The sequence below is a fragment of the Hemiscyllium ocellatum genome, chromosome 8 (genome assembly GCF_020745735.1).
Source record: "Hemiscyllium ocellatum isolate sHemOce1 chromosome 8, sHemOce1.pat.X.cur, whole genome shotgun sequence".
NCBI lineage: Eukaryota > Metazoa > Chordata > Chondrichthyes > Orectolobiformes > Hemiscylliidae > Hemiscyllium > Hemiscyllium ocellatum.
Window position 1 is genome coordinate 80,683,485 of NC_083408.1, and position 25,451 is coordinate 80,708,935.

Below are 25,451 nucleotides of genomic sequence, written 5' to 3' on the forward strand. Positions count from 1 at the left end.
CAACACATGTAAGTTCCAGAACTTGCACCACCCTCTGCAGGTAAAACTGTCAACATTAAACTTGGTGCCTGTATACTTCGTTTCACATTCTGGATTATCCAGTAAATTGTTCAATTGTAGAATCACACCTAATGTCAGACAGCATTGCAAATTTTACAATTGCTGTCTAGTTTGGTATAATCAATATAGCACTTTCTGTGAACAGCTGAAAGTTTAATACAGTCTGATACATTCCGCCAGTATGTGGAACCTATAGCCTACATACTTGGCATCACACTGGCACTGATGCATATCCAGCATTACTCATTTGTGAGAAGGACAGAACATCTTGTTGTCTTAACCGTGCCGCCCTCCACTGTGCCACCGTGCCACTTGTTGTGGTTGGCATGTATAGGCTTGAGACAAAGTATTTGCAAGCTTAACCAAATATTTTGCTTACATACGTAAGCAAACAAAAAAAATCTGTAAACTATAAAGTATATACAAATAAGTTAGACTAAAACATTGTTTGATTGTAGTGCAGGAGTGCAACGTGTGCAAATTTGTCAGGGACATAATTCCAAGTGAACAATTCAGCAGCATCTTCATATCAAATCATTCTGGCTGAGAGTCATTGAGCTGAGTGTAAACTGACATACAGCACACTTAAGTGATGGGGAAATATTCAAACTGTTTGCTTCAGACCTCGGTCAAACATTGTTGAGAGAAGTGGCTGATATAACTGATGATGTGCATTATAAATAGATTTAGGGGAGATCGCGAATGATGATTGACAGAAAATTACTTTCTGTTTTTGAGGAAAAGGATAATGGCTGTCTGAAGGATAACTGGAATGTGTTTTTCCTACTCCAGCAACTTGGTGTAGAAAAGTCTTCAAAGAGTGAGGAAGAGAAGCATAATATAGCTATAAGAGAACCAGTAGCATCCTTTGTAAGCAAGGTCATGTAACCTACTTGTTACTGATTATTTGCCAGAGAGAGGGATGGTTTAAGCTTGTTTGAAGGGAAATTTTGAAGACAAGGAGTGAATTCAGTCATTGGGTCAACAAGCACAATAGGCAAGAGACCATGATTGGCAAGTATCATGAAATAGGTCTCAAACGGTATAATCTCAGGCTTTTAGCAGAACAATGTGCAAATTAACATCAGGTTAAAAAGATTAAGGAGGTAATAATCTGACTGAAGGAGTTGTTTGGAAAGGAAGGCTTCAATTTTATGGGATATTGGCTCCAATAATGGTGCTGGAAATAACTATGCTGTTGGGTGGTTTGCAACTAAGTTGGGCTAGAACAGGGTCCTTGTGGAAATGATAAATGCAGTGACCATGAGGACTTCAAACTAGGCAGAAGTTGGGAGATACTTGGCTAGTTAACTTGACCTCTGTCATTGATAAGATTTTAGAGTCCATTATTAAGGATGAGATTGTGGAGTGCCCGGTAGTGCATGAAAAATAGGGCTGAGACAACATAGCTTCATCAAGGGTCATGCGTCACAAATCTGTTAGAATTCTTTGAGGAGGTAACAGGCAAGTTATACAAAGGAGAGCAGTGGACGTGATCTATTTAGATTTCCAGAAAGCATTTGACAAGATTTCCCCACAGGAAGCTACTAATAAGTTAAGGACCCATGGTGTTAGGGCAATTTACTGGCATGCATAGAGGATTGACTGGGAGAAGACAGAGAAGGAGGATAAAGGAGTCTTTTTAGGATTGCAGCTGGTGATTCGTGGAGTTCTGCAGAGGTCAGTGTTGGGACCACAACTATTCATGATATATATCAATGGTCTTGATGAAGGAGGAGAAAGTGAGGACTGCAGATGCTGGAGATCAGAGCTGAAAATGTGTTGCTGGAAAAGCACAGCAGGTCAGGCAGCATCCAAGGAACAGGAGAATCGACGTTTCGAGCATAAGCCCTTCTTCAGGAATCTGAAGGAACTGAGGACGTTGTTTCTAAGTTTGCAATTGAAGAAAAATAAATTAAGGTGCAGGGAGTGTTGAGGAGATGGGCAGGCTGCAGAAGGTCTTGGGCAAAGAAATAGCAGATGGAGTACAATGAGGCGAAGTGTGGGATTATGTACTTTGCAACAGATGTATGTACTTTCTAAGCATCTGAAGCATAAAGAGATTATTGAGTTCAGGATTCTGCTAAGCATAACGCAGGTTCATTTGGCAATTAGAAAGGCAAATACAGTACAATGTTAGCATGCGTTTTGAGAGAGTGAGAATACAAGAACAGGGATGTTGTGCTGAGGCTCAATAATGCTCTGGTCAGACTGCATTTACAACTGCAGTTTTGGGCCCAAAATCTAAAGAAGGACTTGCTGTCCTTGGAGGGGGTCCAGATGAGATTTATAAGAATGATGAAAGAGCTGAACACAAGAGGGGTGTTGAGGTGCCTGGTCTGTACTCATTGGAATTTAGAAGGATGAGGAGGAAAATCTGATTGAAATTTACAGAATATTGAGAGGCCTAGATAGAATGGATGTGGAAATGATCAAGACAATGAGGAATTTCTTTATCTGTAGAACTCATTACCGGAGAAGGCTGTAGAAGCCAAGTCGTTCAGTGTGTTTAAGATAGAGTTAGACAGTAGACCATACCAGGGATAGTGACCACAATTCTGTTAGATTTAGTATTATTACAGGAAAGGACAAAGATAAGTTAGGAGTAAGTATTTTAAACTGGGGAATGGCAAATTTTACAAAACTAAGAAGTGACTTGCTGAGACAGACTAGACACGACTGCTAAAGGATAAATTAGTTGTAAACCCATGGTGCTCTGAAAGCTAGTGCTTCCAATTAGACCTGTTGGACTATAACCTGGTGTTGTGTGATTTTTAAATGAGTTTGGAAGGTTTTGTCTGAAGATCTTTGAATTTCTGCAGTGCATCTTGTAGATAGTACATACTGCTGCTCTTGAATGTCGATGGTGAAAGGAGTGCATACTTGTGGATGTAGTGCCAAACAAATGGGCTGCTATGTCCTAGAGGGTCTCAAGCTTCTAGAGTGTTGGTGCTGCACTCATCCAGGCATGCAGGGAGTATTCCATCACACTCCTGATTTGTGCTTGTAGGTGGGTAGACTTTGGGAGTTATGAGATGGGATTTCTAATATTCCTAGCCTCTGACCTGCTCTTGTAGCCAGTTGTGTTTGTGCTGAGTCCAGTTGAGTTTCTGGTCAATAATAATCTCCAGGATGTTGCATCATTTAAAAGTTCAAATGCTGACAAATGGGACTAAATTTATTTAGGATATCTGGTTGGCATGGGCAATTTGGACTGAAGGGTCTGTTTCTGTGCTGTACAATTCTGACTCTGACAGTAAATATGAGGACGCATTTTGAAAGGTCTAATGCAGGAGGTGGGTATACAATAAATGGCAGAACCCTTGGATGCATTGACACACTGAGGGATCTAGGCATTTAGGTCCATAATTTTATGAAAGTGACAACATACGTGGATAAGGTGGAAGTGAGTACTGTAGATGCTGGAGATTAGAGTCAAAAGTGTGGTGCTGGAAACGCACAGGAATGCCTGATGAAGAGCTTTTGCCTGAAATGTTGATTTCCCTGTTCCTCAGATGCTGTCTGATCTGCTGTGCTTTTCCAGCACCACACTCTTGAACGTAAATGGATAAGGTGATCAAGAAGGTGTATGGCATGCTAATGTTCATTGGTCAGAGTGTAGAGTATAAAAATTAGCTGGTCATGTTGCAGCTGTGTAGTTCTTTAGTTTTGCCGCATTTGGAATATTGCATACAGTTCTAGTTGCTGCACTACCATAAGGAGGTGGAGGTTTTCTAGAGGGTGCAAAAAAGGTTACCAAGATGTTGCCTGATTTGGAGAATCAGTTATGAAGAGAGATTGGACAATCTTGGTTTGTCTTCACTAGAACGTAGGAGATTGAGGGGCAACTTGAAAGAAGCTTACAAAATTGAGAGGCATGGATAGAATGAAGAGCTGGAGTCTCTTTCCTAGGGATAGAAATATCAATTACTCGGGGGCATAGATTTAAGGTAAAGGGGGAAAGTTTAAAGGAGATTTGATAGTCAAAGTTTTTTGACACGCAAGATGCTAAGTGCCTGGAATGCACTGCCAGAGAAGATGGTTGATGCAGGTAGAATAGCAATGTTTAAGTGACATTTTCACAGATACGTGTATAGACAGGGAATAGATACTGGCTGCATAGAGACAAAAGGTTTTTAGTTTAGAAGGGCTTGGTGGGCTGAAGTGCTTGTTCCTGCGCTTACTGTTCTTTGTTCACTGTTCTTTTGTTACTGCCTATCTGTCTCCTTCCCTTGTCACCGTGCTTAGTTTCCCTTCATCCTGCTGTTCGATCTTAAACCCGCCCCAACCACACCAGTAAATACTTGCCCTAGGACATCTGTCCCGATCCTGTCCAGGTTAACCCATCCAGTTTGTACTGGTTCTGCACTCACCCCCTGGATCAGTTTCAATATCCCCGTGGTCTGAATCCTTCTCCCTTGCACCATCTTTCCAGCCACGCATTCAACTGACGTATCCTGGTTTTTCTACTCTAAATTACTACGTGGCATAGGTAGTAACCTTGACATCATTGTCTTTGAGGTCCTACTTTTCAACTTATTTCCTACATTCTGCTTTTAGGACCTCATTCCTTTTTTGCCATCTATGTCATTGGTACCAATGTATACCACACCACTGGCTGTTCACCCTCCCCCTCCGGAATGTCCTATAGTCTGAGATATCCTTGACCCTAGCTCCAGAGAAGCAATATAATATTCTGGAGTCTTGTTTGTAGCCACAGAAATTTATATTTATTCCCTTTATACTTGAATTCCCCATAATTATTGTATTTCCACACTTTTTCCTCCTCTCTTCTGTGCAGCAGATCAAACCATGGTGCAACAAGTTTGACTGTTATTGCTTTCCCCTAGGAGGTCATTACCCCATTACAGTATCCAAAGCAGTATATCTGTTTTTTCAGAGGAATGTCCACAGGGGTGTTACTGCCGACCTAGAAGGTAAATGAAAGCTGGAATGAGTCTGTGGGAAATACACAATCATCAGGGCCTGGGAATGGAGATTGCTATTAAAAAAACGGGCGACATGGTGGCTCAGTGGTTAGCACTGCTGCCTCACAGCGCCAGAGACCCGAGTTCAATTCCTGCCTCAGGCGACTGACTGTGTGGAGTTTACACATTCTCCCCATGCTTGTGTGGGTTTCCTCTGGGTGCTCCGGTTTCCTCCCACAGTCCACAAATGTGCAGGTTAGGTGAATTGGCCATGCTAAATTGCCCGTAGTGTTAGGTGAAGGGATAAATGTAGGGGAATGGGTCAGGGTGGGTTGCGCTTCGGCGGGTCGGTGTGGACTTGTTGGGCTGAAGGGCCTGTTTCCACACTAAGTAATCTAATCTAATCTAGTCCTTTTACTCTGGTCACCCATTCCCTGCTTACCTGTGGAGTTTTAGCCTGCGGCCTGGCCACCTTTATGTACTTCAGTGACCCTCTCAGCTTTGTGAATAGAGACATAGAGGCCTACAGAAGTATCTCCAGCCATTGCTCCAGCTCCAAAACCTGAGCTTTGAGGAGCTGCAACTTGAGACACCTCGTACACATGTGCTGTGCTCAGCCTCCATCTTCATAAAATGGGAGGAGCAATACAAAGCCTGTAGTTCTCCTACCATAACTTGGGCCTTTGGATTAAACCTTTAAAGAGCTCTTAAAATCAAACAATATTAATTACTTTAGGGCCCTTTGTCCCTTGACCTCGTTAAAACAAAATGCAGTCCTTACAAACTACAAACCACAAAATAAACACTTTACAGACTACACTGTATAGATATTGTGAGAAACTGTTTTGCAGCATCATTAGAATCACTACATTACCTTTTCTGCTCTGTGCATCTCTCTATCTATGATTGTGGTCGTTATTGCATTTTATACCTGCTACTATTGCAAAATTTCATGAGCAAAATTCAAGCAAGTGGAAGGGTAAGACCAGCACATTTTTATACATAGCTCATCATACTTTTTTTCACCGGACATCTAATGGATTTTACAATGGCAATTTGTTCTACGTCAAGGCAAGAAATGTGAAAATGAACAAGTATTTAGGCAAGTTATTTTACTATCAAGGTGAGGGTTGAAAGTCTGATTGTTTCACTGCACTTCTTTTGATGTTTTGAAGTTTCCAGAGTTGTTTTTTTAGTTATTTCATAGATCCTATACTTTGAGATACTGCTGATTAAAGCTGTTTTGAAAGTCTAGTTTCCCAAAGTCAGTTTACATTGAACTCTCACATTACCTTGTAGCTCTCAGATTTGTTTCTTTGCTGCATCGTTATCATTAGGAGTTTCAAATTAAATTGCCCAATCAGGTTTTCAGCGTAATCTTTTGAAAGGTCACATATTTTGATTTGACTATAAAATGCATTCCTTTGTTGTGATACTCCATAATTCATATTTTCACATATCCTATGACCTTCAAAATAAACAATTGTAACTTCTAATGCCACCCAGATGGATTGAGACAGTATCTGAATTAGCATAAGTATTTTTTCTATACTCACGGGATGTGAGCGTTGCTGGCTGGGCCAGCATTTCTTGCCAATTCCTGTTGTCCTTCAGAAGATGATGGTGAACTACCTTCTTGAACCACTGTATATCCATCTCTTGCAGGTTTACACACAATACTGTTAGGGAAAGAGTTCCAGGATTTTGACCTTGCAACAACTAAGAAGCAAGGACATATTTCCAATTCAGGCTGAGTGTGGCTTGGAGAGGATCTTGCAGGTGGTGGTGTTTCCATGTATCTGTCTTTTGAGATGGTAGGGGTCGTGGATTTAGGTGCTGTCTAAGGAGCTCTGGTGAATTTCTGCAGTACATTTTGGAGATGGTGCACACTGTTGTTCATGTTCATTGGTGGTGGAGGAACTGAATGTTCGTGGATGTGGTGCCAGACACACAGATTGCTTTGTCATGGTTAGTGTCAAACTTCAGGAGTGTTGTTGGAGCTGCTCTCATTCAGGCAGGTGGAGAGTATTCCACCACACTCCTGACTTGCGCTTTGCAGATGGTGGAAAGGCTTTGGTGAGTCAGGAGGCAAGTTACTCACTGCAGGATTCCTAGCCTTTGTTATTTTCAATTTACCAGAGCAGCACTGTCAAATGCAAACATTGGATTGGTTTCATTGTGTTTGCCTGGGACTATAATGAATGTTCAATCTTACTTTCAGGGTCTAATTTTTAAAAAAAGATCCTGTTATGCTTCAGGTGACAAAAACCTGTATTCAAGAATCAAATAACAAACATATTATATTAGATCTGCTAGTAAGTTAACAGATTAAATATATAGCTGCAAAGGGTGAAAATGTTCTTGTTTCCCCTTATATTACTTGGATTGACCGTGTACTGCATATCTAGGAGCCTCTGCCATAGAGAAAGCAGAATATCCTGTGATTCTACAGTAGGGCATGGTATTGTTTGTGTACTATTGTAAGCAAAAACAGGAAAAAGCTATTCAAAGCCTGATGTTTGCATTTTATATCTTGGATTCATAACAATAGATGATTGATGCCCCACATTGGAACTAATGTTTTTTAAAAAAAGGAAAACTTTCTCAGTTGACATATTCACGATCTGAAGTTATGTTTCTTAATTTCGAGAGTGATTTATAAAGAAAATGATTGTGTGATATGTAAAGATAACAGATTTCCATATTATTTGTGATGTCATCTGACCCTTCAGCATATCTGAATTTGTGATACAGGATTTAAAACCTCTGCAAAAGTTGTTATATACACATTCTATGAATTCCAAAGGACTGATTGTAATTGATCAGAAAATGTGAGGAATAGATTCAACTGCTGTCAGAATTGTGCCACGGGAACATTATGCCTTTATTATAATAAACATATTATAACAATTATTTTAGTAAGATGAAGACAGAGTAAAGTATGATCAAATAAAAGGTCAAAAAGATTTGGTAATGGTGTTCCTGTGTTCAAAGTCACATGGGACTAGACAAAAAAGATGGAGACAAACTGACCCATTGGTGAAATGGCCAGAGTGCACTAATTTGAAGTGAATGGCATAAAAAAAACAGAAGGATGAGCTGTGATTAGAAATGAGTTGGGTGAAGGCAGATTCAATTGTGGCTTCCAAAAGGGAATTGGATAGTTACTTGAAGAAATTTACAAGGATGCGGGAAAAAGGCCAAGAAGTGGACTATTTAATGTGGAAAAGATGGATCAAATGGCCTCCTGTTTTGTAAGCATTCTATTATCCGATGATTCTGAAAAATGTTTGAAAGTAATTAATGGATTGTTGAGAAAGTGAAGTAATTGGTCTGGATTTTGCTGTGACTATATGAGTGTCTTTATCTCCCACTCTCTGACTTTTGTTTGGACTTTTAGTGAGTGATTGTAGAGTTTTCATTCATCCAGTATGTGTTTTAAATTTATACCCTCTACAGCATGATAAATCCTGTTTAAACAAGGTCAAGCATCACCAGTTAGATTGATTTGGAGATGCTGGTATTGGACTGAAGTGGACAAAGTTGAAAAATCTCACAACACCAGGTTATAGTCCGACAGGTTTAATTGGAAGCGCTGGCTTTTGTAGCACTGCTCCTTCATCAGCTGGTTGTCCTGATGAAAGAGCAGCGCTCCGAAAGCTAGTGCTTCCAATTAAACCTGTCGGACTATAACCCAGTTAGATTGAGGAATTCTTACTAAAATGGGTAGACCACAATAATAGTAGTTTTAAAAAAATATATATAAAATGTATTTAGATCATTGTGCGTGAACTGAAATCAAGATTAGAATATGTGGATAGGAAGGACATGAAAAAACATTGTAGGTTGCAGCATTAATTTTCTTATGAGGGAATGTGACTGCGCTAAATGAATTTTTTTCCCACGGTCAGAAAGGTTTCTTTTTATATGTTTGCGAGTGTGACATGTTTGAATGGGCCAGCAATTATTACCCAACCTTAACTACCCTTGAAAGGTAGTGGTGAGCTGCCATTTTTAACTGCAGCATGCTTTGGGACTGTGGAAAGAGAGTTCTAGGATTTTGAACTAGTGACAGTGAGGAATGCTGATTCAGTTCCAAGTCAGGATGATGTGTGACTTGTAAGGGGACTTGTAGGTTGTGTTCCCATGAATCTGCTCCTCTTAACCTTCTAGGTGGTGCAGGTTGTGGGTTTGGATGGTGCTGCCAAAGGAGCCTGGATGAGTTTTTATATTGCATCTTACCTTCTACTGTAAGTTGGTGAAGGGACTGAATGTTGAAAGTGGTGGCTTAGGAAGGGTTGGTTTTTCCTGGATATTGTTGAGTATCCTGGGCATGTTGGAAATGCAGCCTTCTAGTCAAATGAGAACATTCTATCTCACTCCTGACTGGTCTTGTAGATGAACAACGGGAGAAAGTATTGCAGAATTCAGAGCTTCTGACCTGCTCTTATTCAGCAGTTATCACTGCGTTGTTTCAAAAACTCAGTAACTCTTGATTGAACAGGCCCTGATTTGGTCATCCATCTTAGTGTGAGAATACTGGGTACCTAACCCATGACAATGATCTCTGTACATATTTCAGTGCAAAAGATTACAACTTGTGGAGAGGCAGGATATCATTTACAGCAGTTTCCAGGTTTTACTTTTAATCGTGTATATGTGGTGGATAGCAGTTGAATTTGGTTTTACCTAGTAATAATGGCAAGTGCTGACAGCCATACTGTTACTAGCACAGCAGAATCCATACTATTAGCCCAGATCACCTGAGGATGTGCCGTGCTTGAGATGCAAGACTGTTGATTCCACAGGAAGTCGGATTTTTTTTTTGCCAACTCATTACTTGCAGGTGATCTATTAGCCTGGGAGCATTCATGATCTGAAGTTATGGATTTTATATTGTTTCACTGAGTCACTCACTTGTAAAATATCATGTAATGATAATCTGTGTTTGTGGTTCGTGTTTTAAAGCTGATATGATTATAATGTCCTATTTATGTTTGGTTATACAGATTTTTTTTAATTCAATAGTTAATGGTTCATTATTTTACTGATAACAAAAATAGTAGTTATTTTGTCAAAGATTGATATGTTTTACATAGTACTTTAAAAGTTTCTTTATAAAGGAAAGTGAATTTTAATTTAATTTTGTTAACTGTTCTATCTATTACATGCTTCAATGTAGTTTAGAAGATATTGCACAATAGAAGTATTAATTCGTTGTCTTTTTCCTCAACAGAGGTTAATAGACAAGTCACGAGTAACCTGTGTTAAATGGGTGCCTGGTTCAGAAAGCCTGTTTTTAGTGTCTCATTCCAGTGGCAATATGTACTTGTATAATGTGGAACATTCTTGTGGTACCACAGCACCGCATTATCAGCCATTGAAACAAGGAGACAATTATGCAGTTCACACTTGTAAAAGCAAATCTACAAGAAACCCTTTACTCAAATGGACAGTTGGAGAGGGGGCTCTGAATGAATTTGCATTCTCTCCTGATGGGAAGTACCTTGCTTGTGTAAGTCAGGATGGATTTCTCCGTGTGTTTAACTTTGATTCAGTGGAGTTACATGGTACAATGAAAAGTTACTTTGGAGGACTGCTATGTGTGTGTTGGAGTCCAGATGGAAAATACATTGTAACAGGTGGAGAGGATGATCTGGTGACCGTGTGGTCTTTTATAGACTGTCGTGTAATAGCCAGGGGACATGGACATAAGTCATGGGTCAGTGTTGTTGCATTTGATCCGTATACCACTAGTGTAGAAGAAAATGATCCTATGGAGTTCAGTGGGAGTGATGAGGACTTCCAAGACCAAATACACTTTGGCAGAGATCGAGCAAATAGTACACAATCTAGGTTGTCAAAAAGGAATTCTACAGACAGTCGCCCTGTAAGTGTCACGTACAGGTTTGGATCTGTTGGCCAAGACACACAGCTTTGTTTGTGGGATTTGACGGAAGATATTTTGTTCCCTCACCAACCTCTTTCACGTGCTCGGACACACACAAATGTGATGAATGCCACAAGCCCATCTGCTGGAAATGTTGCAACCAGCACTGGAAGCAATGGCAACAGCAGCATCACAACAACACCCAGCAACTCTTTACCTCCACCTCTTCCTCGATCAAATAGCCTTCCACATTCAGCAGTTACAAATGTCAATAACAAAAGCAGCGTCATGGATGGTGCAATTGCTTCTGGAGTCAGTAAGTTTGCAACCTTATCACTACACGACCGCAAGGAAAGACACCATGAGAAGGATCACAAACGAAATCACAGCATGGGCCACATTTCCAGCAAAAGCAGCGACAAGCTAAACCTAGTCACCAAAACTAAAATGGACTCCGCTAAGACTCTTGGAACTTCTCTCTGCCCTAGAATGGATGATGTGCCCTTGTTAGAGCCTCTTATCTGTAAAAAGATAGCACATGAAAGACTGACTGTGTTAATATTTCTTGAAGACTGTATAGTCACTGCCTGTCAAGAGGGATTTATTTGCACATGGGCAAGGCCTGGTAAAGTGGTAAGTCTGAGCTCTTAGACCTAAGTTATAAAAAAAATAAGTTCAGTCATTTCCTCTTTTGGAGCAAATAAATTATTTTCAAAAAGCTGCTTTTGACCAAAATTATGGTTTCCTTTTCATAGCCACTGTTAATTCCAAATATTGTCATATATTGATTATTCTGCAGTGACTTGCTCTTGAGGCAATAGTAAAAATACTAATAAACCATGAAATGTAGTAAATATATTTTTTTAAATTCCAAAATGACAAGGTGTAATCTCTTTCACCAGGCCTGCCATTTCAGGTCCACAGTGTGGAGTGATTACAACATAATTTGCAGAAAACATTGGGCCATCTTTATTATCATTCACACTACTGTGGTCTGTTAGATTTATTGTATTCCATTTATTTCTTGCCCTTCACAAATGAAATTCATAGATGAGGATGGACTTCCCTTTCACTAATATAAAGTATCAAAATGGTTGTGTATGTGTGTGTGTGTGTGTGTGTATATATATATATAAATATATATATATATATTTATAGATGTGTATATATACATATGTCTGTGTATATAGAGATATATATCTCTGTATATGAAAAGCATCATTTCTAAAAGGATAATTTTTTTTCTAATGAAGGTTAAGTGCTTCTATAAATGGAGTAATGTGTATAATAACTTGTCTTAAACATGGGGTATATTTATCATGTCCTGTATTAACTACTACTGTACATCTCTGTAAAAAGTTGTGCATGTTTTAATGATCTGGTGTGTACCAGAACAATCCACAATTTTTACAGTGGAATTCAGTGAGATGTCAATTTCTTTAATTCACAGTTTGGACAAGAAGACCAGTGAATACTGCTAGTGTATATTAAATGAATGTATGCTGTATATAAAGGCTGTTGTTTCAGTTTTTCTGACTGTGGTAACAAGATTTTGTTTACAATAAGTGTCCTCATGTCTGAAAATGATAGCTTTTGAATCTAAAGCTGCAAGCTCACTACAGTCATTAACATTGTAATTTTTTTGGCACATTTTTAAAAAAAAAATCATTTTGTTTTAAAACCTTTATTATTGTACATGCAAAAGTGGGATAAGAATATACTTTGCACAATTATCTAATTTTTAAAAGGTAAATATTTCTGATTTATTTCTCCCATTACTAAGAAAATGAAATTATGACTGCACCATTTTAATTTTATTTATGTTGAAAGCATGCTGGCAATCAACTAATCTCAAATTTGAGTTAATACAATAACAATGAAATAAATATTAAGAGATGGATTTATGGTCTAGTGCTTTTCATAGTAATCTTAAATTGTCAATGATTTAATTGTCTGTTTATTAATAAAGAAAATGACTGTTTAAATTTAGAGCCTTATAAAATTTGAGCAGGTGTTAAAAGTTTAAATTCAGGTATTAACTCGTTATTTAACATTCATTTCCCAAAGAACTTGTATGATTGTTGATAAAATTGAGTTTTTCTTGCAATATCTGTGAAATCTCTAATGTATGCACATTTCAGGCACCTGCTTTCTGATTGCAATGAATTTGTGGTGGATGGATAATGTAATAGAGTAATTTTGCTTTATTTTTAAAATACATTGGGTTTGTTCTTCAATAGCATTTGTTTCACCAGGATTTTTTTAAATATACGGACTTGCAGACTGAGCATTTTTTTTTCTTTCTAAAGAAAATTGGAATTTCTGCCTCTTGCTGTTGCTGATCTTTCCATTTGCATTGATTGTTGAGTTGCTGTCATCCAAAGGCATCGAACTATTTTATTTTATGTATAAATTAAGGTTTGTCACTACACCTAGCTATCAGACGTGCTCCTATTGACTTTGGTTGTGTGACATTGCAATATGTTTGTAATAACTAAATTCATGAAAATATTACAAATATTTCTTAATTCTTTGCAGTGCCATTGTAACACCAATGATCTATTGTTGCACAATATGATCAGTCTGTAATGATGTTTTACATTTAACATTTCTTATTGTGTTTAATGGATCAAGAAGGACACAGAGTTTATCAAGCTTGACTTTATAGGTGGTGTAAATATTGCAAGTTATCTGAAATATGCAGATTTAAATATTTAATACATTTTAAAAGTAAATATGCAACTTGTATTTTATGGATTCATTACAGTTTCCTAAATTGACTATTATATGGTGATTAGGTGTTTTTTTCGGCCTTAACCTAATTATATCCATAAAGACAACCAGATAAGAATTTGTTATCATTGCCACTGCATCTTGGTTTCTTTCACCTGAAAATGGTTTTTGATCAGTCATTATTTGCTGTAGCAGGGTACCATTTGGTGTTTACCTTTAGTCAATCCTGCTGTTCAATCAGGATGATGTTTTACTCTGCAAGCTATTAGAAGCATAAGTTGATAAAACTAAATTGAGGAAAACTGAGCATCTTTGACCTGATTAAATAAGGCAAGTTGAATGATTGTGAAATTAATATCAAAGGACTTGAGTGTAAATTAGATTAAGAATTTCCTGTCTATCAAATGTCAAGAAAAAAAGTGAAAAATTGCAATGAGGGGAAAAATAGACAAATGAACAATTTGTTTTTAAAAGTAAGTTCTAAATTTTGCAATTTTACAATCCCTGACAATTAAAACCTAAAGGAACCCCGCATTTGCAATGGTTAATTTTCAAAGCCAGAGGTGGTTTGATGGTAATTGTCATTTACACATTATTAAAGTGTAATTGGATTGAAATGTCAAAACTTTATATTCTGCGACAAGTTTAGTTTGTAACTACTTGTTCAAGTGCAGTAACATGACGTCCACTACGTTGCAATGGGCATACAAACGGCAAGATGCTAATTTCATGAAGCTAACAGTACAGCTGTGAGACTTAGACAGCAACATTTGTATTCCAATGTTTAACCATGCCTCAGTCTGCACTTGAATTTACTGAGACATGCATGCATAAATAATGGAGAACTCCATCGCCCCCATTGCATTTTGGTAGCAAGTAATGACCCAGTACCTCAAATAGTAATTCCATGCACATATGAATGGATGCTGTTAATTGTTGTCTGATTCCCATCAGTCTACCCCTGCTGGGATCATGGGTAGTTTGATTTCGAACTAAGGTACTATTGTCCATACCATATTTTTCTGAAATAGCATTCAGAGCTAGTGGTAAGCAACACCAGCAATGATTGCAGAAGAGACCATACAACCCACTAAAGGTTACAATTTGAGATAGGGGGAAAACATTTTTATTCAGTAGGTTAACCAGAGGTTTTTTAGATAATGGACTATGAATAAAAGAATGAGATCATAAATCAAATTTATTTTTAATACAGCACTAATAGGTATTGGAAGCTGTATACTTGGAGCTATGTAAGTTGCAATCAAAGAAAGTGCACAACTGCTTAGTCTAGTAGTAGTTAACTTTTAGAGGGATCTACAGTAAGGATGTTGTAAGCTTAACAGCAAAAGAGAATTTTAGCCTATATTAAAACAAGCCGCCATCATTGGGCAGAAGTCAACAAAAGCCTCTTTCTTTTGAAATGCTTGAACTTAGAACTTAATCATTTACCTCTCAACATTAAGATGTGTAATTGGGATTAAGAAACTGATACTGTTTTGTACTATATAACTAACGTATGCATATTGATTTCACTGGTGATCATTTTGTTACCTTAAAAGAAGTGACAATGTTCCTTTGTATCAATTAAATCACTCTTAAAGGTGATGTATTTTTAATTCAAATTCTGTCTTTGCTACCCTGATCCATGGCAGCTACACCCCCACCCCACACAACTCTAGCAGTATTTTGTGTAGCTGAATAAGCTTCATGTTTCTTCATCTCTTGGCACCAGTGCTGATTTACAGAAATTAGAAGATCTGGTATTTGGTTTTCTCCCTCAGGTATTGCTCTACTTAGTGATCTAGAAAGAAACAATTTCATTGTGCACACTGACAAATGGAACTGGATTGTCATGCACAATCTGAGAGATGTGAAATGAAGACCTTATGGGGAGTTCAGTGTCTTCTTTAAAATGTACATGTTCAAAATGTTGTTCTTCAGCCTGTCCCTTTGCTCGCAGTACATAACTGCTTTATTATGGAGGGATGCAGCTTCCAGCACCAAACTATATGCAGTGTTGGTTTGCTGAATTTTCTGCACGTTTAAAACAAATCAAGCCACTTCTAAAATATATTTCACCAAGATTTAGAAAACCACTGTAAAAGCTGTTCTGCTTCAGCCATTTGATGAAAAGTGCATCGTTATTGTGCAGAACATAAAAATGTGGTTAATGCAGTATGAATGGTGAGTAACTGATTGAAATTTCAGTTTCTTTAATTGTTTTGATGCACTAAGCTTTCATAATTATGAATGGAATTATTTTCAATGCTTTGAAACATTAACAGTTTGCTAATGTATTAAACTTAATAATTTTGAAGCTTTGTGTATGCATGCAGTTTCTAAATGTAAAATACTCTGCAGATCCTTTGATATATAGGAAAGCTGAAGTGTAGACTAGTGTCCATTGCCATTAATTCAGCTGCTGAAAGATGCCCTGAGTGACTCTGACTTTGTCCTTTTGTCTACATAGTGCTTTTTATAAGGACAGGTTTGCGGCAAATGGTTGTTGGGAATTATCAGACTAGAAGAATTTAACTGACTGTTCTGCCCATGGGCAAATCAAATTTTCCCAATGGCTTAAAAATCTAATATCCTAATCTTATAAAATCTATTGTTCACTTCTTGAACTAATATAGGACACAGCATTCCAAAAGACTTGGGTTACAGGAGGAAGAAGTTCATAGGAGAGAATGCATCAAGAATTGTTTTTGTGCACTGTTGAAAGGTAGAAGCAGATGCAGTGGCTTTTCTATTTTGATATGGAAAGAAACGGTTTAACTTGTGCAGTTGCAATGATCTGCATAGATCTCTCACAGATGTCTTCTAACTAATTGGCAGTTTATATGAAAATTCAAATGCCAGCAGTGCTTGGATTAAAATTATTACTGGAATTTGAGTTAGAAATTTCGTACTTAATATTTTGCAAACTCCATCAATCAAGAAACATGGTGAAAATGGTTGTGCCCATACACATTGGTATACCTGGTAGGAAGAATGTTGAGATATTTGCAGCAGAGTGTGCATATATTTAAATTTGTATTCAGGGTAATAATAACCAAAGGTCCCATAATTGTCTAACTTCATTATTGGCTGCTTTTACTCTTATCCATCGGCCCTCTCCCTATACAGTTTCCTTTGGTTTTTCACGAGCAATTGAGGTCCACTTTTAGAAACCTTTGATTCATATTAGAAAATATATCACTCAAACACCCTTTATTACAACCATTTCGTGGAAAATACTAAACTAAAATTCAGAATTTGTACGACTAAGTCAGGCAGTGTACTACCTCTCTGAGTGGCTTCACATTTGTTATAATTTCATAGTGTACCTAGAATAAAGTGTTTCAACTATCTACTTTTCTATGCTCAATACTCAAGTCATCTGACTTGCCAGAATTTATTTTGGAGCCAACTTCAACATACAAGCTTAATAACTTTTATTTTATTATTTAGTTCTTCTAGTAGGTGCTGGACCCATTGAGTAAGTTTAGGTTTTTTTGCAATTCTACATATAAGAATTCAAGTGAAACTTGACTAAAAAAGCATTTATCAGAAATTCATTGCTTCTGAAAAGATTCCCAATTTATCTATATTTTATGATGCCTCATCAGAAAAACTTGAAACACTTATTGGGTCATAAATTACGAATGAACTAACATCTAGTAAAAGTGACAAAATTATAACAATTTGAAATGCTGTATTTACAGGGTTTAATGTCATCCCAAAACCAAGCCAATTCGCCGAGCGGAACAGTAGTATAGCCACCGTGGTACTGCTAGCAAAGCTTCGCCACAGGATAAGAAGTAATGACATTGGAGCCAGGAGCTGGTCTTCAGCCACAGAGCTTTAGAAATTTTATTATAGTGGTGTTTTTGTTCAAAATTCTGCTGTGAATTGTGTAGAGCTACCACTGGGGGAACAGTGTCGAGTGTATGCTGTTGACATGGGTTTATCTGTCCAAGTAAAATGGGAAGGCTGCTAACTCCAAGACTATTCCTAACTTATTTCCTTGGTATTAGCAGCAAATACTAAAATCTATTTTATCAAATCTTAACTTTTCAATTTCTTTTGTTTTCTCAGCTGGTGTACTTTAATCATACATATAGTGAAAAATGATTAAAACAGTCTATCTGCAGTGCATTAAATGGCCCTGTGAACAAGTATCTCACTGTGTATTTTGCACTGATTTTTGTTTTGCTTCCTTTGTTTTTAAAATGAAACTAGTTGGAAGGCAGCTTGGAATGCACTCACTGGAATTGAGTCATTACTTTCTGGCTTGAATTTGTGATTCAAGAGGTGGATGTTGCAATCATAGATTTATATTAAGAAAAAGTTGCACTTAATAGTTTAATGTAAGTAGGAAATAAAATAGGATGTGCAAAACCTCCCAGTACAGGTATGTGCAGACAAAAAAGGAATTTCTTCTGTATCTATTAAACATGTATTTTAATATTGTTTCAAATTGAACCAACTGTATTATAAATATAAATACTGTTCGTCATGGGGCAATGATCATACACTAGTTGATGTTTTGTCTTCTAATGAACGTGGTTTCTAATTCAGAAAATAGACATAAAATCTTGAATATAGTTTTTCTGTTTATTTTATTTCAGTTGTAAAAATAGTAAATTTGGCTGTAATTAATCCTTTGTTGAATTGACTATTTGGTACAAAAGAAAATCTTTGTATTAAAAATTAAGGTTATCTCAGCTGTAGAGTTTTCATAACTAATGCATATTTTAAATTTCTGAGCTTTGTACTTCTGTGGTTGATGCATCGCCAAGGTCCAAAACCTAGCACATGGATTTATTAGATGCCAATTAGGAACAATTGCATTGAGGAATTGGTTGATGCAATTTTTTTGTGTGGGTTAGAATTGCCTGGTCATAACAGACCCTCATCAATGTAAATGAATTTAGGATGTGCCAAACATTTTACAGCTGTCATGCAATCTAACCAGGAATTACTGTGGGTTGGGTCATATTATATTATAAAGTTGCTGTACAGATTAATGCTGATTTCTTGAAAGAATGTAAAAGTACAGATGAAGCTTGAATAAATGATATCTTGCATACCTCTTGACAGTTTTTTTACTTAGGTCATTTCATGTGTACTTTGAAATCTCCACTGATGTGAACTGATGTTACTTTTTGATATAAGATCCCAATGTACTGTTTTATTTTAAATTGGGCATGGAAATCATGAATTCACTAAAAGAATAACAGTTTTCACAGTTCCATGTCCAAACTTTCCTTCAGTGAAAAGCAACTAATTATTGCTGCCTAAATAGGAAGAGTGCAGTGCTAGTTCAAGGTGAATACTGAGTTTGGACCATAGCTGTCAGCACATGTCTGTGTTGTAAACCTGTGTAAAGCATATGATTTCTTCCAGTAGTTAGCCTGTCAAAAGTGGACCTGCAGAACAAAAACATGAAAGCAACTGGCATCTTGAACTTTACTAGTAAACTTTAGCATTAAATATTTTAAATACTTTAAGGCAATGTTTATTAAAACCCTGAATCTCTCCCTTTAAAATAGTATCATTAAAACTACAAATGCAATTTTGAAAAGACTGTTGTATGTCTACATTTAGCTGATTGTACATTCCTATCTGTTTGCGATCTAAACAATTGTTACAGCAGCCTTTGTTATCATTTAGCTCAGCACTTAATTTTTTTCTTGAGTTAGTAAGATCTGGTCGGTAGACTGTCCAGATGTCACCTTCAGGCTGCAATAATCCTTCCTGCAACATTCTTGTTGTCTTTCTTTATTTCTTGCTTGGTATGCCTGGATTTGTAATTAAAGAAAAAATACCTGTGTGCTAGCTTTTGTGGCTCTTGCATCATTCAAAATATTTTGTGGCTGTTGAGCTGTGTTAAGGTAGGTTTCATTTGCTGAAGGACTTGGAGTGAAAGTCAAAACATTTAACTAAATTACAATGCCTTTCAAAAACAGGAAAAAGTCAGACTTTGCTACTTCAATCATTGATTATTGTATATTGATAATTACTTACTATTGATCTTTCTGCAGAAATAGGAGTTCCTTGAATCCTAAGTGGAAGGAAAATCGCAATCAAGGAACCTTATTTCATAATTTTTTTTCAGGCTTACTATCTGATCACATCACCCCTTCCCTTTCTTTTTGCTTTCATACAGAGATGCCACAGGAATGCTTCACACCCAACAACAGAACTGCATTCAACAATATCAGTATAATTAAGGTTGCTGGTACATTCCAAGAAAATAAAATGGTCTTCCTCACTTTACTGGGGAGAATGGTTACAGCACAGAAGGATACCACTTGGCCTGTTTGTTTGTGCTGGCTCTTTGAGAGAGCAACTTAGCTAGTTTTACTTCTCCTGCCTTTTCCCTCTAGTCACGTAATTATGATCTTCCTCCTAATAGCACTGTGGATGTCCCAGTATTCTAAGGACTATAATGGTTTCAGAAGTCAACTCTCCAGGGCATTTGGGGATGGGTAATAAATGCTAGCCTAGCCATTGATGGCCATCCAATGTATGAATTTTAAAAGTGCTTTTTTTATATTTTCCATCGACTTTCATGACTAAATTATTCTGTAGTACATTTGAGGCTGGATGTTTTGGCCCAGTGGTTATAATACTACCATAAGATCTGCCTCCACACAGTTTGTTTTAAGTTCCAACAACTCTTAGGATATGTTATGATGTATCACTCTGGCAGGTGGGAGTTGGACCCAGAATAGCGGTAGGTTTACTATCACTATAGCGTAAGAGCCCCTAAACGAAAAAGCTTTGGCAGGAAGGATTAGGGAAAACCCAAAGTTGTTTTACACTTACGTGAGGAATAAGAGAATGATTGGGGTAGGGCCGATCAGAAATAGTGGAGTGAACTCGAGCCTGGAGTCTGAAGAGGTAGGGAGCCCCTAAATGAGGTTTTTGCTTCAATATTCACAAGAGAGAGGGATCTTGCTGATGGTGAGAACACCATGGACCAGGTTAATAGGCTTAAACAGATTGATATTAAGAAAGTGTATGTGCTGGAATTTCTTGGAACCATCAAGGTAGATATGTCCCCAGGGCCAGACCAGTTCTATCCAAGGTTACTATGGGAAGCGAGGAATGTGGTGCTGTGCCTCTGGCAATGATCTTTGCACCCTCGCTCTCCACGTGAGTAGTACCAGATGATTGAATGGAAGCGAATGTTCCTCAAGCCCCTTCCACAAAAGTGGGTAGTGCTTTGCAGTGTTGAGAGCTGTTGCAGGCTATAACAAGACATTGACAGGATGCAGAGCTGGGCTGAGAAGTGGCAGATGGAATTCAATCTGGCTAAATGCAAAGTGATTCATTTTGGAAGGTTGAATTTGAATGCTGAGTACAGGGTTAAAGATGGGATTCTTGGCAGAGTGGAGGAACAGCGGGATCTTGGGGTCCATGTACATAGATCCCTCAAAGTTGCTACCCAAGTTTATAGGGTTGGCAAGAATGCATATAGTGTGTTGGCTTTCATTAACAGGGGGAATTGCGTTTAAGAGCTGCGAGGTTTTGCTGCAATTCTATAAAACCCTGGTTAGACCACACTTGGAATATTGTGTCCAGTTCTGGTTGCCTTATTATAGGAATATGTAGATGCTTTAGAGAGGAGATTTACCAGGATGCTGCCTGAATTGGAGGGCTTATCTTATTAAGAGAGGTTGAGTGAGCTAAGACCTTTCACACTGGAGAGAAGGATGAGTGGTGACTTGATAGAGGTGTATAAGGTAATGAGAGGCATAGGTAGAGTCAATAGGCAGAGACTTTACCCCAGTGCAGAAATGGCTGTCACAAGGAAGGTTTAGGGGAAATGTCAGTGGTAGGTTCTATACACAGTGGTGGGTCCACGGAATGCACTGCCAACAGTGGTGGTAGAGTGAGATACATTAGGGACATTTAAGCGATTGCTGGATAAGCACATGAACGGCAGTAAATTGAGGGGTGTATAAGTTTGGTTGATCTTAGATGAAGAGAAATGCTCGGCACGACATTGTGGGCTGAAGGGCCTTTACTGTGCTGTACTATTGTATGTTCTGTGTTCTGAACAGGTTTTGTTATTTGCTAACAGTTAACTAAGCAGGGTTAACCAATTGGATTGTTTGAATCCTAATAGTGGGAGGCTTCCTGGTACAAGTGATATAATGAAAAGAAGTCTTACAGATTACTGTGATGGGTCTCGTCTTCCATCAATTTGAATGAAGAATGAGTTTTCAAATATCCATGGGTCACTGTTCTATCAACCTGTTTAGTCTTCATATATCTCATGTTCCTTCTCTGCGTTCTCTTTCTTCTTCCTTTGATCCAAGCCATTTAAAATAGCCAAGTTAAAAAGATTAACAAATTAGTGCTCTGTTCATTATGAGTTATGCATAATAAAGAGCCCACAAAATTCTTGTCTAAATATTTCTTGTGAAAAATGACTAGTTTGTGTGTGTATGAGATAATCTCCAATCTGCTCTGAGTTCTGCTGAGCACATCTGTTGTCTTGACTTTTGCCCTTAACTGTTGTGGAGACAGATGAACCAATCTTTGTTTGCACAGATGCAAGATTTTCAGCATGGAAATTTAATAGAAAGGTCAGCAAGAGTCAATAGAGTAAAAATTTACATTATTGGAAGGATGGAGAACAAGAGGATATACATTTAAGGTAACGAGCGAAATAATTAATGGTGATATGAGGAAAATCTTTTTTTATGCAGCGGATGGTTAAGATCTGGAATGCATTGCCTAAGTATGATGGAGGCATATTCAAATCGAGGCACTCAAAAGGGAAGAGGACTATCCTAAAAGTCAGACAATCATACAGCACAGAAGGATGATTCAGTCCATTCAATCTGTGCTGACCTATGTACACTACTCACGTTTTTCCAGAGCTTGACCCATAACCATGAATGTTACGACATTTCAAGTGCCTATCTGTGTATATAGTCATAGTCATAGTCATAGAGGTGTACAGCACGGAAACAGACCCTTCGGTCCAACTTGTCTGTGCTGACCAGATATCCCAACCCAATCTGGTTGTACCTGCCAGCACCTGGCCCATATCCTTCCAAACCCTTCCTATTCTTATACCCATTCAGATGCCTTTTAAATGTTGCAATTAAACTAGCCTCCACCACTTCTTCTGGCAGCTCATTCATCTGCATGAAAAATTTGCCCCGTATGTCTCTCTTATATTTTTCCCCTCTCACCCTAAACCTATGCCCTGTAGTTCTAGACTCCCCCACCCCAGGGAAAAGACTTTGGCTATTTATCCTATCCATGCCCCTCATGATTTTATAAACCTCTATAAAGTCACCCTTCACCCTCCCACACTCCGGGGAAAACAGCCCCAGCCTGTTCAGCCTCTCCCCATAACTCAAATCCTCAAACTCTGGTAACATCCCCGTAAGTCTTTTCTGAACCCTTTCAAGTTTCACAACATCATCCTTCCAATAGGAAGAAGACCAGAATTGCATGCAATATTCCAAAAGTGGCCTAACCAATGTCCTGCAGAGCTGCAACATGACCTCCCAACTCCTGTACTCAATACTCTGACCAATAAAGGAAAGCATACCAAACACCAGCTTCATTATCCTATCTACCTGCGACTCCACTTTCAAGGAGCTATGAACCTGCACTCTTTGTTCAGCAATGCTCCATAAGACATTACCATTAAGTGTATAAATTCTGCTAAGATTTGCTTTCCCAAAATGCAGTACCCCTCATTTACCTAAACTAAACTCTATCTGCCACTTCCCAGCCATTGGTCCATCTGATCAAGATCCTGTTGTAATCTAAGATAATACATATCTCAAAAGAAGAAAGTACAGAGCTGTGAGAGAAAATTGGCAATGGCAATACGTGAATTTCTCCTTCAGAGAACTAATGCAGAACACACATTGCTGAATTTCCTGGTTTTATGGTGTAATTATTGTGATCTTGTAATGTGACCGCTGTCAATTGTAGAATCATAGAAATTTACAGTTCAGAAGAAGGCTATTCGACCCATCACGTCTGTATCAGCTCCTAGCTACGCAGCTAGCCCCTTCTTCAGCCTGATCTCTTTAGCCCTCTAAATTCATCACTTTCAAATGTATATCCTCAGCTTTCTTTTGAAACTTCCTATGGAATCCACCACCACCATTCTCCCAGGCAGTGCATTCTAAATCCTAACAATTACCTGAGTAAAGAAGAATCTCCTCATCTCAATTCGTATTTCTCTTGCTGACAATCTTGAAATTGTGACCTCTAGTTACTACCATACCAACCAGTAGAAATAGAATATCTTTTTTTAACCTATAAAAATTGTTAATAATTTTGAACACCTCTTAATCTTCTCTGCTCCAAAAGAGAGTAAACCAATTTCTCTAATCTTTCCTTGTATCTAAAATCTCTAATTCCCGGTAACATTCTAGTAAATCTGTCCAGGGCTTTAACATCTTTCCTTAAATAAAATGCTCAGAACTGAACATAATACAGGTACACAAACCATTATCTGAAATCCAAAAAAATCCACTCTCCGAAATATTTTTTGTGGTGTGTGGAGCGTCATTTTGACGTGTGAACAGGTGAATCAATTCCACACCCACTTGAATGACTCACTCAGATGTGACATGGTGGCATGGCCCAGCACTGGCAGGTGTCAATTATGTCTCAACGCTCGTACTGTACATACATGCATCTGCTGTTAGGTTATTTTGTTTTATTTCACTGTGAAATGTCATTTATTCCAAAAAACAACTGGCCCCAAGGATTTTGGATGAAAGATTGTGTACTGTAGTCCAAATATGGTCTGACCAATGATTTGTAGAATATTTGGGGTACCTTCTGGGGAAGGTGGTACCTGTACATGAAGGACTGGTTGTACTTAAACTAGAGGTGCACCAATGTCCTGGGCGGGAGATTTCCTATAGCATTTTGGGAGAGTTTAAACTAGTTTGGTGGGGAATATGAACCAGAGGAGAGGGTAGTTGTTAAACAGGCAGAAATAGAATGCCTGTCAGCAAGGATACACAGTTGATAAGGCAAAGGGATGTGTTATAGTGTGTCTGTTTCAATGCAAGGAGTGTCAGGAATAAGACTGATGAACTTAGAGCATGGATCAGTACTTGGAACTGTGAAATCCATGTCTCCATTATGTTGTGGCCATAATGGAGACATGGACTTCATAGGGGCAGGAATGGTTGTGGATGTTCCAGGATTTAGATCTTTTTAGAAGATCAGGGAGAGGGGTAAAAGAGGAGGAGGGGGAGGAGGAGTATTGTTAATTAGGGAGTGCATCACAGCTGCAGAAAAGGTGGTGTTGAGGAGGGTTTGTCTACTGAGTCACTATGGGTGGCGGTCAGTGACAGGAAAGGAGCAGTCACTTTATTGGGGTGTTTCCCACCAATAGCAGCAGAGAGATTTAAGAACAAATTGGAGAGCAGATAGAGTCATAGAATAATTAATTAATAATTAATATAACCATTAATAATGGTACAGGGTGGAAACAGACCCTTCGGTCCAACTTGTCCATACCGACCAGATAACTCGACCCAGTCTAGTCCCACCTGCCAGCACCCGGCCCATATCCTTCCAAACCTTTCCTATTCATATACCCATCCGGATGCCTTTTAAATGTTGCAATTGTACCAGCCTCCACTGCTTTCTATGGCAGTTCATTCTATACAAGTACTACTCTCTGTGTGAAACAGTTGCCCCTTAGGTCTCTTTTATATCTTCCCTTTTCACCCCAAACCTGTGCCATCTAGTTCTGGGAAAAGACTTTGTCTATTTATCTTATCCATGTCCCTCATGATTTTATAAACCTCTATAAGGTCACCCCTCAGCCTCCGACGCTCCAGGGAAAA

General features: G+C 38.2%; 1 protein-coding gene across 2 annotated transcripts in view; it reads left to right on the plus strand.

Moving 5' to 3' along the window:
* The window catches only part of wdr20a (WD repeat domain 20a), a 60,846-nt gene extending 42,163 nt beyond the window's left edge, over positions 1 to 18,683 (plus strand). The window contains exons 3-4 of one of the 2 annotated variants that reach the window (XM_060829282.1): positions 10,225 to 11,511; positions 17,319 to 18,683. In XM_060829282.1, coding sequence (XP_060685265.1) covers positions 10,225 to 11,511; positions 17,319 to 17,372 — 1,341 coding nt within the window. In that variant the 3' untranslated portion in view covers positions 17,373 to 18,683. The remainder of the gene's footprint in view (positions 1 to 10,224; positions 11,512 to 17,318) is intronic. The other variant, XM_060829283.1, reaches the window with a different exon arrangement.
* Positions 18,684 to 25,451: the final 6,768 nt, after the last annotated feature.